This window comes from Eleutherodactylus coqui, chromosome 1 (assembly GCF_035609145.1).
Source record: "Eleutherodactylus coqui strain aEleCoq1 chromosome 1, aEleCoq1.hap1, whole genome shotgun sequence".
Classification (NCBI taxonomy): domain Eukaryota; kingdom Metazoa; phylum Chordata; class Amphibia; order Anura; family Eleutherodactylidae; genus Eleutherodactylus; species Eleutherodactylus coqui.
In genome coordinates, this window is record NC_089837.1 from 42,204,619 (window position 1) to 42,224,504 (window position 19,886).

The window sequence follows — 19,886 nt, forward strand, 5'->3', positions numbered from 1 at the left end:
AAAGAATAGCCCTGGTATCTCATGCAAGCAATTTCCATTTTGGTGGTGAAGCACCTCCATTACATACGTCGGGAGTCAACTCCCAGCTGACCCTGCCAAAGCGTATTCACTCAATGTCAAACCTTTCCTATCAAGTCTCGAAAAAGATTTGAACAAATGGAACCCTCTCTTTTTGTTTTAGTGTGGAAGAGTGAACTCTGCTGAAATGGACTCCCTCCCCAAATTTCTCTACTTATGCCAAGCCCTACCCAGGATATATTTGCTTCGCATTTGCGCCCTAATAACTAGGTTTGTTTGAAGGGGTCACAGGCCCAGATTAAAATACCATATTCTCCCTCAGACTAAGGATTCAGCGGGACTCAGCCTTCCTGATTTCTCCCTATATTATAAAGCTTACATTGCAAACTGCGTATGGAACTTGCTCAAACATCAAGCATCTAAGCTATGGGTTGAAATAGAATATTTCACTGAGCCCAGGTTAGCAAAGGAGGTGTTTTGGATTCCAGGGGGGTTGCATTAGTGAGTCCCTTAAAGGGGTTGTCCCGCGAAAGCAAGTGGGTCTATACACTTCTGTATGGCCATATTAATGCACTTTGTAATGTACATTGTGCATTAATTATGAGCCATACAGAAGTTATCAGAAGTTATTCACTTACCTGCTCCGTTGCTGGCGTCCTCGTCTCCATGGTGCCGTCTAATTTTCAGCGTCTAATCGCCAGATTAGACGCGCTTGTGCAGTCCGGTCGTCTTCTTTTCTGAATGGGGCCGCTCGTGCCGGAGAGCGGCTCCGTGTAGCTCCGCCCCGTCACGTGCCGATTCCAGCCAATCAGGAGGCTGGAATCGGCAATGGACCGCACAGAAGCCCTGTGGTCCACCGAAGGAGAAGATCCCGGCGGCCATCTTCAACCGGTAAGTAAGAAGTCACCGGAGCGCGGGGATTCAGGTAAGCGCTGTGCGTTTTTTTTTTTTAAGTCCCTGCATCGGGTTTGTCTCGCGCCGAACGGGGGGATCTGTTGAAAAAAAAAAACCCCGTTTCAGCGCGGGACAACCCCTTTAATCTATCCCCCTTACTCTCACAATTAATGTCCGCTTGGACCTGCTTTGCTATAAAGAGTTCATTGGTCTCTATTCCAGGACCTCTCATCCCTCTGCTGGCTAACCCCCAGTTCAGGGCCTTCGAACATAGTACACATCTTCTGTCTATGTATTCGGATCCTATCCCATGTCTGAGGGATATTCTCGGCCCGGTTGGGTTAAGGCCTCTGGTAGAGTTCTTTGAGGGAACTTGGATCCGACAGGAGCCTGGTTGAGCTACTTCCAGTTGCGGGGGGCCTTGGACTCTCTGACACCTGGTGCAGTTTTAATCAAACATCCTAAGCCCTTCGGGGTAGTATGCATCTCCACGGATACCGCTAAACATCCAATATCGTGCTTATACAAGATGCTGCTGTCTCGGGAGGTGAGGACAGTGCCCCGCAATATGTTGGAGCTTGGGAGAGGAGTTGGGTCAGCACCTTCCTTGGGAGTGATGGCAGAAAGCTATCACTTTAATAAGAGGGTAGAGAGGGTGTGGTGTTACCCGGGTCCAGGAGGGCCCATAAAGTCGCTCTTCCCCATATTGCAAGCTAATACTATCAATGAAGCTTTATAGTTGGGGGCCCCAGTTCCAGATTTTGCACTGGGGCCCAGCAGCTTCAAGTTATGCCTCCGGTCAGCGGTAAAAGAAGGCCAAAGAACGTGCTGGATGGACGCTATTAAAGCCGACACCAACATGCTAATGATCAAACTGAAAGAAGCCGCACAACACAGAACCGCGTGGAGAGCGCCGATCCGTAAAGTGTCCGAGAGGGGGCCGACTACACGGATACAGAGAGAACATGTCTGACCTCACCACAAGCAACAACCCCTCCGGCGTCTCTTACCTGCCGGCCGGAGTCACACGCAGGGGTCTGATGCTATAATATAATGTAGCTGATATCAGTGTGCTGTATATGTGGATATATATCCTCTGGCTGATAACAGAGACAGTAGCAGGGACCAGGATCTGCTACAATGCAATAGCCGAAGGACCTGTGATGATGTCACCACCATGTGATCAGTTTATAAGGGGGCGGAGCTCAGCAGTGAGGAGGAGAAGTGGCAGATGAAGGACCTGTGATGATGTCACCATCATGTGATCAGTATATAAGGGGGCGGAGCTCAGCAGTGAGGAGGAGAAGTGGTGGCTGAAGGACCTGTGATGATGTCACCATCATGTGATAAGTAGGGGCGAAGCTCAGCAGTGAGGTGAAGGGGTAGATTAAAGGGGTTGTACTGCGCCGAAACGGGTTTTTTTTTTTTTTTTTTAACCCCCCCCTTCCCCGGTCGGCGCGAGACAACCCCGATGCAGGGGTTAAAAAAACAACCCGCACAGCGCTTACCTGAATTCCGGCGGTCCGGCGTCTTCATACTTACCTGCTGAAGATGGCCGCCGGGATCCTCTGTCTCCGTGGACCGCAGGGCTTCTGTGCGGTCCATTGCCGATTCCAGCCTCCTGATTGGCTGGAATCGGCACGTGACGGGGCGGAGCTACACGGAGCCGGCATTCTACACGAGCGGCCCCATAGAAGACTGCAGAAGACCCGGACTGCGCAAGCGTGGCTAATTTGGCCATCGGAGGGCGAAAATTAGTCGGCTCCATGGGAACGAGGACGCCAGCAACGGAGCAGGTAAGTATAAAACTTTTTATAACTTCTGTATGGCTCATAATTAATGCACAATGTACATTACAAAGTGCATTAATATGGCCATACAGAAGTGTATAGACCCACTTGCTGCCGCGGGACAACCCCTTTAAGGCTCTGTGATGTCGGTGATGTGATCTGTGAGGAGGGTGAAGGACAGACACCAACTCTTAGTACTAAGCAGAATGATATATGAGGAGGTCACACAGGTGGGAATTCCTGACAACAAGCCCCTCACACAGCGACCGGTCATAGGAGGAGGCGGCTTAGTATTATACTTGTACATAGATGAGGCCTCTGCAGGGTGTCGGTCACACAGTTACATGTAGGGCTCCATGCAGGCTTACAGAGGAGCGGCCCCTCACACAGCGACCGGTCATAGGAGGAGGCGGCGGCTTAGTATTATACTTGTACACAGATGAGGCCTCTGCAGGGTGTCGGTCACACAGTTACATGTAGGCCACCATGCAGGCTTACAGAGGAGCGGCCCCTCACACAGCGACCGGTCATAGGAGGAGGCGGCTTAGTATTATACTTGTACATAGATGAGGTCTCTACAGGGTGTCGGTCACACAGTTACATGTAGGGCTCCATGCAGGCTTACAGAGGAGCGGCCCCTCACACAGCGACCGGTCATAGGAGGAGGCGGCGGCTTAGTATTATACTTGTACACAGATGAGGCCTCTGCAGGGTGTCGGTCACACAGTTACATGTAGGCCACCATGCAGGCTTACAGAGGAGCGGCCCCTCACACAGCGACCGGTCATAGGAGGAGGCGGCTTAGTATTATACTTGTACATAGATGAGGCCTCTACAGGGTGTCGGTCACACAGTTATATGTAGGGCTCCATGCAGGCTTACAGAGGAGCGGCCCCTCACACAGCGACCGGTCATAGGAGGAGGCGGCTTAGTATTATACTTGTACATAGATGAGGCCTCTACAGGGTGTCGGTCACACAGTTATATTTAGGGCACCATGCAGGCTTACAGAGGAGCGGCCCCTCACACAGTGACCGGTCATAGGAGGAAGCGGCTTAGTATTATACTTGTACATAGATGGGGCCTCTACAGGGTGTCGGTCACACAGTTACATGTAGGGCACCATGCAGGCTTACAGAGGAGCGGCCCCTCACACAGCGACCGGTCATAGGAGGAGGCGGCTTAGTATTATACTTGTACATAGATGAGGCCTCTACAGGGTGTCGGCCACACAGTTACATGTAGGGCACCATGCAGGCTTACAGAGGAGCGGCCCCTCACACAGCGACCGGCCATAGGAGGAGACGGCTTAGTATTATACTTGTACATAGATGAGGCCTCTGCAGGGTGTCGGTCACACAGTTACATGTAGGGCACCATGCAGGCTTACAGAGGAGCGGCCCCTCACACAGCGACCGGCCATAGGAGGAGACGGCTTAGTATTATACTTGTACATAGATGAGGCCTCTGCAGGGTGTCGGTCACACAGTTACATGTAGGGCACCATGCAGGCTTACAGAGGAGCGGCCCCTCACACAGCGACCGGTCATAGGAGGAGGCGGCTTAGTATTATACTTGTACATAGATGAGGCCTCTACAGGGTGTCGGTCACACAGTTACATGTAGGGCACCATGCAGGCTTACCGCCTATTAGTGACCCCCATACTATTACCTCAGGCAGGCCGTGCCGCACCTTATGTACCCCACAAAGTACTGGCACCCCGAGATCCCCCAGCATTCTAAAGCCAAACTGCTTCCTGCAGACATAATAAGTGGGAGATATTAGTGAGATTTTGAACAAAGTACACAAGTTCATGATACACATCAAGGATCTTCATTGCCCTGTGAACCCCACACTGACATTACAAACCTCCAACTTATCTAAAAACCATAAAATAATGTTTTTCTGCCAAATAGAAAATTCGTAGCATGTTCTATTTTTCTGTGAGTCCTCAGAAATCTCCCCCATTGAGTGTTATCTGAGTACAATGCGATTTTTCGTTTTTCCATGTGAAAAATGTGCATTAAAATCGCATGTTCAGTGATGAGTTGTGACTTTTTTCGCAAATCACAACGCACTCTCAGTAAACATCGCAATTTTACAAGAGCAATATCAGTCCAAGTTTCTCGAACCCATGTTGTGTTCGGCCATGTGAATATGCCCTAACAAGGACCCCCACCAGAGCTCTGAGCCTCAGATCCCTAAGTGTACGGGCTGGTTCCTCTCACAGGGCAGTATGATGGTTAGTATTTAGCATCAGTATTTGTAAGCCAAAACCAGCAGCAGGTGTAAATCATGGGGGAGGGGCAAATCTATCTATTATACTATCTTTCTGAAGGTTCCACTCCTGGTTCTGGCCTCCAAATACTGATACAAGATAGTGACCAGAATACTGCCGTGTTAAAGTGATATGGACCATGTTGGTATAACCTGGGTATCTCCTGTATATAACTGTATATGTACAGCTGCCAGAAGTTCTACATCTCCTTTATATAGTGATGTGGACCATGTTGGTATAACCTGGGTATCTTCTGTATATAACTATATATGTACAGCTGGTATTGATCTGGAATATGATTTCTCCAGCAGGCTTTGGGGTATTTTGTCGCTTTCCGAATTGAGTATCGTGTGCACACATCGACCAGAATCAGACACAAATGCTGGTCTAAGACCGGGAGAGTCTCTACAATGTGTAGAGGCTCAGGCCTTTTATTATAACACATGACAACCGCCCTTTAATGGGCGTGCAACAGATTACATCAGTAACATATAAGATTCTCATTCGCTAGATTATACAGAGTCTCCCGCCTCCCTACCCTCCCGTCCTCACGTCCGCCAAGGTATGGACTTTGTCATGCAGACAGCCTTAAGGAATTCTGTGTAGTTGACAAATCATTTGTTTAACTAGCTGAAGTCAGCTCCGTGTATAAGCAAGTCTTATCAACATGTGCTCAGGCTGAAGCAATTCCTTTGTTGTAGAAGTTTCAGGATGGGAGGGGTGAAGAAGTGCTAATTCAACACTCAGTGTTGGTCACAGGATATAAGGATATACACATGGCCCTTAACTCTTAGAAGCTGGTTGTGCAACTTGTGTAACTTCTATGTACTTAACTAACATTAGATCAGACATCCATTGTCTAGCAAATACTATGATTAGATTGTGTGTGTGTCCTTTAAACTCCTGAGCTAAAAGTCATTACAATAGCAAAATACAGAAAGGGTTATATTAAGCGATAGACATTTTATAAATAATCATCATGTCTATCACAATCCCCCCTTAAAATGTCTATCCTCTAATTCTTTATCTAATTTTCACAGTCTTCTGCGCATGAGCCTATAACCGGAGTGCGTTGAAGGTTCGTTTTAGGGTCTTCAAGGGGGTGTAGGACTTGTCCACTCCTTCTGGGGATGCATTCAGCAAACTCATGGTGGGAGCGGCTTTTCCAGCATCAGTTTCACAGGTCTCTCTGACACAGGGGATAACACAGCAGACTAGAACAGAAAAGGTAACCATCAGTTCACATACAACAGCGACGCCCGTCTGTGCCAGGATCCTTTACCACCCGCTCATCCATGGCGAGGGCTGGTCCCAAAAGTTAGCTCTTTTTAGTTAGTGCGGTCAGCTTCTTAATAGCAACTGCGTCTTTACCCGCGGGTCACGTGTCGTCTAGGATGTAGGTACAACAAGTCTCCCCTATCACCTTACAGACACTCCCCTTTTTAGCTAAAGTCATATCTAAGGTCACTCTATTTTAAAAAAAGTCATAGTCGAGGTAGGTCCTATTGGTCGACTAGTCCCTATAAGGCGTCTCTAGTATAATTTATAAACCACTGCTAATTATAATAAACATAATTAATCCAGTCAACGTTTATTTACCCTAATGATCAGGAAAATGGACTCGAATCTAGTTTTAACTTGGTCTCTAATTTTTAAAACTCGTCAGGTACCCCCCTTGGCTATCCTATGATGTCAATGTATACGTGTAGATCAAAACTACCACCAGGGGTTTCTCTTCTCGCTCTAGCATAATGTTACAATACTAGTAGCGTACACAGGTACGCACGGCGTGGGACTCCCTAATCTTCACCCACACCAGTGTCCCTCCTGGAGATAGTCCTAATGGTGAACACGTCCAAGTCGCCTCACCCTTGCGTCAGGGTTTTCCCACTGCCCGTAAGTCCCTACTCCTAGGAGGGGGGGGATCCCTACCTCACCTCAGAGGGAGGCCATGGATTCCCTGGGCTCATTTCCGGGCATCCATACCCTCTATCTGTACAAGTTAACACCCCACAGGGTGTGCCCTCGCCGGAACCTAAGGTCTTCTGCACTATCCCTAGGCAAATGGGAATTCCACTGACAATCCATCTTAGGAGATCGGGGCAGGCACAGTACTAGTACATTTCTCCTTTTCTTTGGTAGCGTATGTGTTTGGCATTATCGGAACTGGCTCTTCATCTTTTTCAAACAAGGGAAACGTTGGTGTCTGACAGGATGTGGAGGAGCATAAGGGCTTTACTAAAGCACACTCCCCTGTCCAATTACCCTCCAGGCGGGTCCTCTACCTCATGTCTCCACAAAGCCAGTAAACGTCTCCTAAGGACTGGACCTGATTCTGCATCTATTCCCCTCCTATCATACTGTAGGAGGAGCAATACCCGTTGGCGAGTTCCCCAAAAATCTCCCTCCACCCTGCCTATTTGCCTGGCAGGTGTAGTTTCCAGGGTAGTCAGTAATACTCTCTCCGGTGCAAAACACTTAAGTAGTTATAGAGTATTCCTTCTTCCATTTCTCACGGACAGTGTAATTAGCGGAAATGTTCGTGAAGAGACTAATAAACCACTCTTCAGCATCTACAGGGAGATTTAGGGGGACCATCCCCGAGTGTGGTCGGGCACTACCGCACACGCAACAGTTAGACTTGTTGCTCCTGTTAGCATTGTACCTCATCAACTCCAACCAGAGATTCTGGTCAGAGTAGCCAGTCGCTACTGTCAAGGTGTCCTCAAAAGGTAGGGTCGGCTATGATCATCATGTTCGTCAAGGTCTTTATCTTACGGCGGAGGGGGTTAATTATGGGCACGGGACTAAGTGAAGGCTTCCATTCGGCTGCATCTACCATATCCCTTATTTTAAACTTCCCTAAGGGATCTATCCTCCCGTACCGGTATGTCCCCAGACTATAAGTCTCCCCGTCCCCTGGGCTTGGATCTTCCATGGTTAGTGTAACAACCGCATTAAAACCAAGCAGCATACTAAGTTCAGCCTTCCAATACCTGCTGTCCTTATTACTCTCAAGGAGGGTTATACGACTAATTAGGGATTTCCCGCTCTTATTTTTCTTATTTAAGGCACTTCGCGGTTTATAGGACTAGTCTGTTCCTGCGTTCCATCCCACTAATCCCCAATAACGGCAGTCTTCTCCCCAGACGTTATCAGTGGCGCAAACATATTGTATTCCCCGGGTATATAAGTCATATAACCAGCTGGACTGAGCTAAATCTGGCCTGCGGTGGGATCTTGCGCCTAGACACGGGACCACAGTACAATAGTCGAAGGAATATGCGGCTACTTGAGCATTGGACGAGTTATACTAGAAGGTAACCATACCCCCATATTCTTCCGACTAAGGATTCCAGTTGCTACCTTCCTCTCTCACTAGCCCTAACCAGAGTAACGTCTTTGGCACAACTAAGACTGGTCTCCCGGATCTGAAGCTTTCTTACAGTATGAAGCATGGATCCATGTAAGTCTTTCGGCTAGTTTCACAGCTGTGGCAGTAGTCAGAAGCACCTGGTAGGGGCCATCAAATCGGGGCTCAGGAGGGTGCTTCCTGGGGAACTTCTTGACGCACACCCAATCCCCAGGCTGCAAGATATGTGTCCCAGTGTCTGCCTCTGAGTCTGGAAGAGAACACCTGTGCATAGGCTTTGGTTAGTTCTTTAACAACGGAAATCACATACTCAGTCAACACATCAGATTGTAATTGTAACCACTGAGGATAGTAACGACCTAGCCTTGGGGCTAGCCCAAACAATCTCGTAGGGAGATAATGTATAATCCCCCCTGGGTTCATATCTAACACTGTATAAGGCTATTGGATGACAGTCTTTCCAAAGTGGCGTCATTTTTAAGTATCTTACTTTTTAGCGTGCCACTACGTCTCTCCACCTTTCCACTACACTAAAGGTGGTACAGTATGTAAAAGGCCTGGGATACACCCAGAGCAGATATGACATGTTACATTCACCTGCGAAGTTTATACCTCTGTCTGACTCTGAATCACCTCTGGTACCCCATATTCACAGTTTACCTCGTTCATGAGCTTCTTTGCGGTTACCTACTTGTTTACCTTGGTAACAGGGTCGGCCTCCAACCTGCAAAGACATCAACAACAACAAGCACGTAGTCATACTTCCCAACAAGTGGGAGCTGAACGTAGTCAATTTGCAATCCCTGAAATGGGTAGAGTGGTCCCGGCAAGTGTGATGTGGCAAATTTACTTCTGCCCTGACTTACCCATGGCATAGATCATGCTAAACCGGACAAATGATGCAGCAGCTACAGAGAACCTAGAAGTCGCCCAACCTCTTTCAAGCGTCGTCGTCATTACTGCTTTACTAGGTGGGTCTTTGCGTCCATCAGCTGGGCCATCATGGGATACAGGAACTGTGGTGGGCAAGTGCTGTTGACTGTTCACCACACGCTGTCCTGTTTCTGCTGCTCCCATATTAGTCCATTTATTCTTTCCTTCCTTGCTGGCTGGTAACTGTAAAAGTCTTTAGCATATCAAAGTCCAAATTTTTGTCAATGTCCAAAGTTTTTTACCACTGACTCATGCTGTCAGTATCTTTCTTCTTTCTTCCACGGCTTGAGGGCCGCTGCCTTTGCTGCGCTGTCAGCGAGTGTGTCGTCTCTCGCCTCTCCAGTGTAGGAATCGGTGCGAACTCTCAACTTTGTCAGGTAGAAGTAGGGCCTCCATGCGACTCTGTACCGTTGCACCATTCTCAATTGGTTGTCCTGCTAAGGTAAAAAACTGTCTGGCCTTCCATATTGGGCCGTAATCATGAGCTATGCCAAATGCATACCAGGAGTCAGTGTAAAGGATTGCCGGTCTTACCTCTCGCCACTCTACACGCCTCAGTGAGGGCCTTCCATTCCGCTTATTGTACTGTGACATGCGGAGGCAGAGCTTCTGCTTCTAGGACATCTTGTTGTGTGACCACTGCATATCCGATGTGGAGTCATCAATCCTCACCCTGGTACCATCTGCAAAAAGCTCAACATATGCATTATCAACAGGGGTTCTGGTAACTGTTTGCATATCTGCAGTTTCTTACTGAATTAGTACTAAATAATCGTGCTGATGTTCTATTTCACATGGCTCGGAATCTTGTAGCACAAAATCATTTATTTATTTTTTTTTTCAAACCCAATAGCTGATCTACAACACCTAGATCATCTATGACCCAGATCACCTATGCCTCCCCCCTTTTGAACCGCAATACTCAATGGAAAAAAAGAGTCATTGCGTTCAAACTAGTAAACCAAGAGGCACAAAAACAAGCACTTTGTAGGTCAAGGTGACATTGTATGCAGCGAAGTCTGAGCGAAAATCTCCTTAAAAAAAAAAAATTTTTTTTTTTTTTTTATTTCCTTTCAGGTCGCAGTTAGCATTTTTTAACACAAGGGGGCGCCACACAATTCAAGTTTTACGTCACCCAGTGTAATAGTATTTCAGGGTATGGCCAGCGTTTAGCTTTTACTCTCCTGTCGGAATATAATTATAGCTTCAGTGTAAACTGACACTAGAATATACAAAAGACTTAAAGAAAAACTAAAGAATATGGATGAATTAACATCCTACTCTAGGCAATTCAGTCCCTCTTTCTTCACATAAAAAGTAAAATTACTTCACCAAATTGCATGAAAAAGTTTGCTGGGTGACTATAGTGAAATTATTCCATCTGTAGGAGCCTTCCATAACATCATCTGTCTGAGTATCCATTGGAGAAGCGGGCAGTGGAAAACAGAGCCCCTGGGAACATGAGAGAGCGTCCCCTGTCATGTATTCCCAGCCTCTGCCCCCCATGCATCAACTCCAATCTTCCATGCACTATAAACCAGCTTAGTCATCTACTATGTCCCAAGCTGCATCCTCACAATGGTTTGTTTCCCTGAACCTATCACACATCCAAAGTGGCCACATCTTGGAGCGTAACAAAGTCTGGTCAAACAAAACCTTTGTTCAGACAATCATGATGTTAGCACTGGATACAGTGGCATTGGGGAATGTAGGCCTCCCAAGTGCAGCAAAATGGCCGGCAGAGGCAGAAAGGGGCGGGGCTACAAATCTCCCAAGTGAGGCAAAATGGCTGCCGGAGGAACGGGCGGGGCCAGGGGCAGCAGCACTTCCAGGTGAGGCAAGATGGCTGCTGGAGGAGGAAGGGGCGGGGCCAGGTCCTGTCCCGGATGGGGAGGGACCGGAAGTAACATCACACACCCTGAAAGTGAGCACATGGGGGGAAGTAACTTCAGGGTGGGGGCAGGCCTCACTACATTTACTGCAGAGTCACACTATGTTGGATTGTAAACATTGCAAGCACGGCCGCCATTACAGGGAGGGGCCGCAGTCAACACAAAGACATTACATTGTTCATAAGCAATACACATACCCCCCTACATGCTTTCCCCTCTTCAATCTCTTAACTACGTTATACCTCCTTCTAGCAATCTAAAAACACATTTCTTTCTGCTAGGCTTCCTGCTCATCTTCTGAAAACTTTCTACAACCTATCTTACCTGTCCATGACCTAACATTTCTTTCTGCAACTTTTCCTGGTCCTTCTCTTTGTATAACATTTCTACATGTTCAGTAAACTCTGCTGCCTTCAGCAACCAGATGACAAGCTCTATGACCTTTGTCCTTGTTCACTTTGCTCAACTCTATGCTACCTGCTTATTCTATTCTATTCAAAGTTTCTATTCATTCTATTCGAAGACACAGTAGTGTTTCTCTTGTAAAATCTGCTTTCTTCAAATCCTTCCCATATAACCTCTTTCCCACTCAGATTACAATACGCATTAATTCTATAAAACACAGGGAAAGACAAAGTAAACAGAAAGGGTTAATTGAGAAGTGCTCTTAGTGGCTTAACTTCAGTCCACTCTCTTACCAGCACCCCTCCCCCAATAATCAACACTGCACATTCTTTCTATAATAGCAGACAGACGGGATTACTGGAGAATACCCACAACGGCTCAAGGTATATATATATCTCATCTACCTTTATATCAGCCCACCGTATACTAGTAATCCCCAAGAGCACTCCTTGTACACGATCTAGACAGGACATTTAGCTATACACAGAGACTGATGATTATTTTCAATGACCAAAACCTCAATAATATTCTGGAGAAATCAGCCGTCACACCACGGCTATATTCACCCGTAAATACCTTTCCACATATGAGAACATAACACGCTCAATCATATGGTAAGTATACGTATCATAAATCTTCCTAACCTCACACTAGTTTTACCTAGGAGCACGTGTCACTGGCGTGTTCCCTCAGACTTAAACAGCCGAGTCCGCCCTCCCGACACATTAACCCTCACAGAATTTATCTCTTGGTCTTGCATAAACAATTTTTAACCGTCTCAGACATAACAGCCACAGCGTACAAAATACCCCTTAAGCAGGTTAAAACGGTGGTCTTTTCCGAGTAAGAAAGAACTATATTACCTGCCTTTCATTGATTTATCACTCTGGACCAGGAACAGGCAGAAAAGCAGTCAGAACCCAGATCACATCGGTAGATTTACATAAAGCAATCTTACCGTGTTCTGTAGATTTTCGGGCCCCTGAGTTCTGCGTGCCATCCGCCGATCTCTGTATTTTTCCAGAATGAAAGAAATCAAAATCTCTTAACTCGGCCCACCCAGGGACGCCACTGATCTGGAATATGATTTCTCCAGCAGGCTTTGGGGTATTTTGTCGCTTTCCGAATTGAGTATCGTGTGCACACATCGACCAGAATCAGACACAAATGCTGGTCTAAGACCGGGAGAGTCTCTACAATGTGTAGAGGCTCAGGCCTTTTATTATAACACATGACAACCGCCCTTTAATGGGCGTGCAACAGATTACATCAGTAACATATAAGATTCTCATTCGCTAGATTATACAGAGTCTCCCGCCTCCCTACCCTCCCGTCCTCACGTCCGCCAAGGTATGGACTTTGTCATGCAGACAGCCTTAAGGAATTCTGTGTAGTTGACAAATCATTTGTTTAACTAGCTGAAGTCAGCTCCGTGTATAAGCAAGTCTTATCAACATGTGCTCAGGCTGAAGCAATTCCTTTGTTGTAGAAGTTTCAGGATGGGAGGGGTGAAGAAGTGCTAATTCAACACTCAGTGTTGGTCACAGGATATAAGGATATACACATGGCCCTTAACTCTTAGAAGCTGGTTGTGCAACTTGTGTAACTTCTATGTACTTAACTAACATTAGATCAGACATCCATTGTCTAGCAAATACTATGATTAGATTGTGTGTGTGTCCTTTAAACTCCTGAGCTAAAAGTCATTACAATAGCAAAATACAGAAAGGGTTATATTAAGCGATAGACATTTTATAAATAATCATCATGTCTATCACAGTATAAGTTCTACATCTCCTGTATATAGTGATATGGAGCAAGTTGGTATATAATTATATCAAACAATCACTTATCACTTGAGGTATGACACTCCCTCCACTGCTAAGCGAATAACAGGAATTGGGACATGGAATGCTTGAACAATATTACAAAGCAGTTGATTAGCCTGGTTACTGCACAAATTTGACCAGTAAAAGTTTGACATCCTGGACGTTTGTGAAATGAGGTGGACCGTAAAAGGGCAGAACATTAGTGATAAGAAGACTGTCTTATATGACCGAACACATGCTTGGTGTGGGGCTCATACTCTCAGCTCAAACCACAGCTGCTCTCATCAGCTTGAAGCCATTTTCGGATAGAGTAATCATGGCATGGTTTGAGTCTCATCATGTGAAGACCACAATCCTTCAAGCCTATTCTCTAACTAAAAATGCAGATGATCACACCTGGTGATCTTGTCCAGAAGTAGAGAAACTGTGGACACAAATTCATAACTTGCTAAACCAGCTGTTTGTGGGTCCGACACCTAAATCACCCACGGCCTCCCTCCTCGGGGATCACTCTCCTAGGGTTAGATTCAGAGCTCATAACCTCATACAGTATATTTGTATTGCCACAAGGATCCACATCGCCTCTAGATGGAAATCCCAGAACTTCTCTTTTCCTGAGGTGATCAATAGAATATCTACAATTATGCTATACAAATGGATCCACACAATTATGATGGATACCTTAATGAATTTCCTAGGTACGTGGCAACCCTGGATTGACTACCCTGAAGTCCCAGGACTGCATCACTTTATCTCTATTACCTAAACTTCCCCATTGGAAACAGCTTTGGTTCTTTATTATGCTACACTAGGGAGCGGATGTGGATCCTCGATGACCTCCTGTTTATACCCTTTGTTACCCCTTCCCAGTGCTCCATACTAGGAGTTAGATGCTATATTGAAATCTAGTGTACGTTAAAGCAATAATACCCCTCTACATGGGGAGGTAAGAATGTTATGTACCTGTACCACATTTTAAAATATCCTATTAAAATCTGTTGTAACTAAAAATGCAGATGATATAGATAAAGTCGCTTTTTATGATCAATTACAAATGGTTCTCAGTGAGGTTCCTTGGCATGACCTGGTCATACTTGCAGGAGATTTTAATGCACAGATTAGTCCAACTCGTCATGGATTCAAACCAACCATTGGCTTTTGTGGATCGTCTCAAACAAAGAGTGATAACCGTTATTGACTAATCAGTTTCCGCACTGCAAACAGTCCTTGCAACAGAAATTATTATTTTTCAACATAAGAATATCCATAAAAAAGCATAGCGGAGTCCGGGTGGTCGAACAACTAACGAAATTGACTACATCTGTCTCTCTAGATAAAAGAGATCATCGATCACTGACGTCATCACATGCCGTGGAGCAGACATTGACTCTAACCACTACTTTATCTTGCCTTTAGTCCGCCTATACCTTAGGTCGCCTGCAGACGGCCGGGTCGGATCCGTCAGCGAGAATTCTCGCCACGGGACCAGGCCCGAGCGCCTGCAGAGAGCAGCGCGTACTCACCCGCGCCCCGCAGCTCCAGATCTTATCCTCAGCTTGTTTTAACCCTTTCCCTATACAGCAGCAGTTTTATTTATTTTTATCACTGCCTTTCAAGAGTCATAACCTTTTATTTTTCTGTTAACTTAGGCCTCCCTCACACACGCTTTTTTCCACAATTGGCGCTGAGTTTTTAGCGCCGTGCTAATTGTGGTATAATGCTACCATAATTTTCAATGGAGTCTCTCAGACAGCCGCTCAATCGAACTGATTCTGCTCGAGAATCGCAGTGCTTTCAAGTGCTGCAAAATCGGTTCTATATGCACCTCATCCACGAGGAGGTATGCTAAACTCCACAGTTTGCCAAAAGTGAAAGTAAAATCGCAGCACTTCGCCGAACGCCTGTGTGAGGGAGGCCTTAGCTGTACGAGGGTCTTTTTATTGCAGAATAAGTCATAATTTTTAAGGGGACTATTTCATCTATCATGAAGAGTACTGAAAACCTCTGAAGTGGAGTGGAATAAAATAAACTGATTTGTGCAATTGTTTTGTTGTTCAAACCTTTACAGACGTGGCTATAGCAATTACGCTTTATTATCTTTATACATGATAAATGGGAAAAGAGAGAGTTTTGATATTTTTCTTTCTTTATTTCGGCAACCTTGAGAATGCAACCACTTGATTACTTATACAATGCAGTGTAATAGATCTGAATTGCAGTGTATATTAGACCCCAAGTGCTAATATGGCAGAAATGGGAGCCCTCACTAAGCCCCGGCAGCCATTACAGTCTTCCTTCACATTTCACAGTGTGAAATAGGTTGACACAATGCACTAAAGTAAAATTGAAATAAGAAGGATTTTTGAACTATTAATTATTCTATATATTTGTAAATGTATATTTACTAGTAGAATGAGTGAAATAAACATGTATCCTGCACTGTGATCTTTGTAAACAATATGGAAAGCCAGAATTTGGGGAGAAGGGGTTGTTACAGTGCCAAAAAATGGAATAAAGTTGTTAGTATCCAAAACTGGTACCACTAAATGCTATAGCTCATCCCGCAACAAACAGTAATGGAAAATTAATTAATTAAACAGTGCTTCGAATTTGGCAACAGAAATTGTTTTTATTATTTTTTTCTTAACGGTTAATTTGATGTTGCTGTAATTGGGCTAACCTGCAGAATAAAGTTTCTATTTTTGCTGCTCATTAAATGCTGTAAAAAGAAACCCTCCCCAGAAAACTGAATTTTTCTTACATTTTGGTCATTCAAGACAAGAATGTTGTTTTTCTTTGTGAATTCTGGTAAGCTTTAAAAATTTCCTTGTAAAACAGTTTACACATAAAAGATATCAAAATAGCTTCTTCTCTAAGTGACGTCTCTGATGCTCCCTACATTTGTCATTAGCAGTAAAACCTTTCCCACATTCTAAACATAAATATGGCTTCTCCCCTGTGTGAGTCCTCTGATGTTTAACAAGATGTGACTTAGTTGTGAAACTCTTCCCACATTCTGAACATAAATATGGCTTTTCTCCTGTGTGAATTCTCTGATGTTTAACAAGATGTGAGTTATTTGTAAAACTCTTCCCACACTCTGAACATAAATATGGCCTTTCCCCTGTGTGAATTCTCTGATGTTTAACAAGAACGGACTTATATCTAAAACTCTTCCCACATTCTAAACATGAATATGGCTTCTCCCCTGTGTGAATCCTCTGATGTTTAACAAAATCTGACCTATCCGTAAAACATTTCCCACATTCTGAACATGAATATGGCTTCTCCCCTGTGTGAATCCTCTGATGTTTAACAAAATCTGACCTATCTGTAAAACATTTTCCACATTCTGAACATAAATACAGCTTTTCTCCCGTGTGAACCCTTCGATGTTTAACAAGATATGATTTTCCTTTGAAACCTTTCCCACAATCTGAACATGTGTATGGCTTTTCTCCTGTGTAACTTTTCTCCTGTGTAAGAAGATGTGATTTTCTTGTAAAATATTTCTCACATTCTGAATTTGAAAATGTTCTCTCTTCTGAATGAATTGTTAGATGATCTTTAAGTTGGGAATTTCCATATTCTGAACATGGAAATTGCTTCTCCCCAGAGTCAATCCTCTCATGTATAATACAATTTGCTTCATCTGTCAAACATTTCCCATATTCTGAACAGGAGTATGGCTTCTTATCTAAACTGTGATGTTCTGGCTGTTCATGAAGGGTAGTGAGGTTTTCTCCTGGAGAGTGCTGTAAAATATCTTCTTCTACTGTATAATTAGGCGATAACATGAAGTTTCCATCAGAGTTCTCAGTGGGATAGTCTGTTAGGATTAAAATGGATTGAATTATTCATCTTTATTTTCAAATCACAAAGTAGACAAACTTATAATATGTGTCCATGTGCTGTGCGAGGCAAGTTGTGCCCGGGCGCCACCCTGCATAGCCTATGTAAATACAACATCATGCTGGAAACGCTTTAGGTTGTTGATGCAGCTTGAGCTGTGGGTTGTGATTAAACTGTTGATGCTTTGAAGCAGCGACAGCAGACTAAATGCTTGCTGATGTATATATTATACTGAGACATGGATACATCCATTGGTTCACAGCAACAACAAGTATATTGCAAGTGAAAATGTCAGAACAGGATTTCTTAGGGCCCCTCCACACTAATATCTGCTGACGGCTTTCCATAGCAGAAAACTCACAGCAAATACGCTTTAAATCCGCAAAGGCCAAATCTGCACATAAATGATCATCATTTGGCCACGTTATTAATTGCAGAAATGCTCCAGGATTTGACCCTTGTATTTTAGGGGTTGAATTCCACAGTATAAATCCACAGCATAAACAGACATGCTGCCGAGATATAATCTACAGTGTTTTACAACAAATACACACACATCTTTGGTATAGTGTCAATACCTTGAACACAAGACATGGAAGCAGGGGGTTTCCTAATTATAATGAGTTATGGTAAACTTGACAAAAAATAGAGTTCTGGTGAAAGGTCACTGGGAAGGACGGAGAGTGTTATATTAATCACTGAATTGAAAAAACACAGCCGGTGCTAGAAAAACTAACATTAATTAGACTCATAATAGGAAATTGGTTTCATAAGGAAACTACATGCTGACTGCAGGATTTCTACTTTAAATTAAAGGTAATGTGAGGGTATATATATATATTGCCATATGTTCTTTATACTTTTATACCTATATGCAAGTTTTAATCAATTCCAAATGAGAAAAAACTTTAATACTTCGCCTTACATCAGATATCCCAAGGCTGAGAGAGATGTTCTAAGAAATTCAGAGAAGATACGGAACCAGACAAGGCCGCATGTACTTGGCTGTTTTCCCAGAAGCCCATATCAAGATGTTCAAATGTACATGACTGTTATATAATTTTCACTGTCTCAGTCCGCAAAACCGGACTGCCCATATATGGTTATAAGCCCATCACCCCTTGGTGGTGAGGGGGGCAGAATGTATAAGATCTCATGTAATCTGTAATAAAGTGCGCAGTTTTTTCTCCCGTGTGAGGAGCTAGACCAGACTCCTGTGTGTGGTGTCTCTTCTTACCGCCGGCAGCGGGGCAAGTGGGGTGGGGCCGATTGGTGCTGTACTTAGAATTTTAACCCTCATAAATGGCGCCCGAACGTGCGGCGGTAAAATCGGAGCTTACAGCGCAATTCACCCGGATCCACGCTACTGAGAAACCGTCCTACTGCAAACCGAGCCTGATCAACTCACTTAGAACTCCAGGTAAGACAAACATATATTTATGTTGTGTTTTACACTGCGAGTCTTGCAGCAGGAGGGACTATCTGTGGTTTGTGACCGGACGGGTTGGGTTAAGAGTTCTACACGGTAACTCGTGTGGGCTCCGGGTTTGCCGTCATGGACCACTGACCGTGATATGCGCACCAATGGCTCACCCAGAAATTAGTCTGTAGTTTATTTGTACTTTGAAGTCCGTAGCGTTTTAACGATAGTGGAGATTGTTTGTTGTATCTGCAGAATTTTTTTTTTCTCTTACTTTTCATTTGATCTCACAAGAGAAGGGACCCTCAGGTTAGTTTAGTTAGTTGTTAATGGTTTAGCAGAGAGGGATGCATTTTGTGAGATGTCTCATAGAAAGAAGGGACTTTCGGTCGGTTTGCCTTATATATGGGGCTAGCGATTTGATTTCAGAGAGATGCATTTTTATGGGATTGGTTCCATAAGGAGAAGGGACCCTCGGTTGTTCTGCCGGTATATAAGGGGCTGACAATTTGAAAATTAAGAGGGATGCATTCTATGGAGCGTGTTATTTTTATTGTTGTTGATGTTCTAATATGCGTAAGATCTTATTAAAGAAGATAGAGCCCCTCAAGGGCTGCCGCCGTGTGGATGAATCTGTAGAATGTAAGAAAACTTATGAAAATGTGTGACACCGACCGCATGGCAGATTACAAAATGGTGTCTGGGAGGGAGGTCTTTAGGACCCAGAGGTGCCTTGGAAGACCAAGGTTTGCTAGAGAGAGAGAGACAGTCAGAGAAAGTTACGTATGTACACATTATTTGTTTAAGAAAGTGTCCGTAAGTGAAATGTTGAAAAGTACAGTAAGTGATCAAGAGGGCGTCAGGAGAGTGTCTATTGAAGGTTATATTGGCAGTTAGGTAGGGGAGAGAAGTACAATGCATGTGATTGGTTGGCAAAGAGAGATGAAAATGTGTATAATACAAGATAGATAATAGATAATGTATAATCCATACTAGGTGGATATATATGTGTATATATATATACTGTAAGTGCAAATAGTTAGCTGAAGGGGAGAAGAGTCTGTTGACATATAGCTGCAAAGTCTGTTCAGTCTCCAAGGTCAGGAAGATAACAGCGAGAGAGAAAATACAATAACATCCTTGGTTAATATCTTTGCTTGCTTGCAATGAATTGAAATTAATTTAATTAGTTATACTGTCT

The 19,886-nt window shown here is 44.5% G+C and overlaps 1 protein-coding gene across 1 annotated transcript in view; it reads right to left on the bottom strand.

Moving 5' to 3' along the window:
* LOC136614116 (zinc finger protein 585A-like) overlaps positions 1 to 19,886 on the bottom strand; it is an 89,137-nt gene that overhangs the window by 62,705 nt on the left and 6,546 nt on the right. The window contains exon 2 of the mRNA XM_066594102.1: positions 16,274 to 17,242. Coding sequence (XP_066450199.1) covers positions 16,274 to 17,242 — 969 coding nt within the window. The remainder of the gene's footprint in view (positions 1 to 16,273; positions 17,243 to 19,886) is intronic.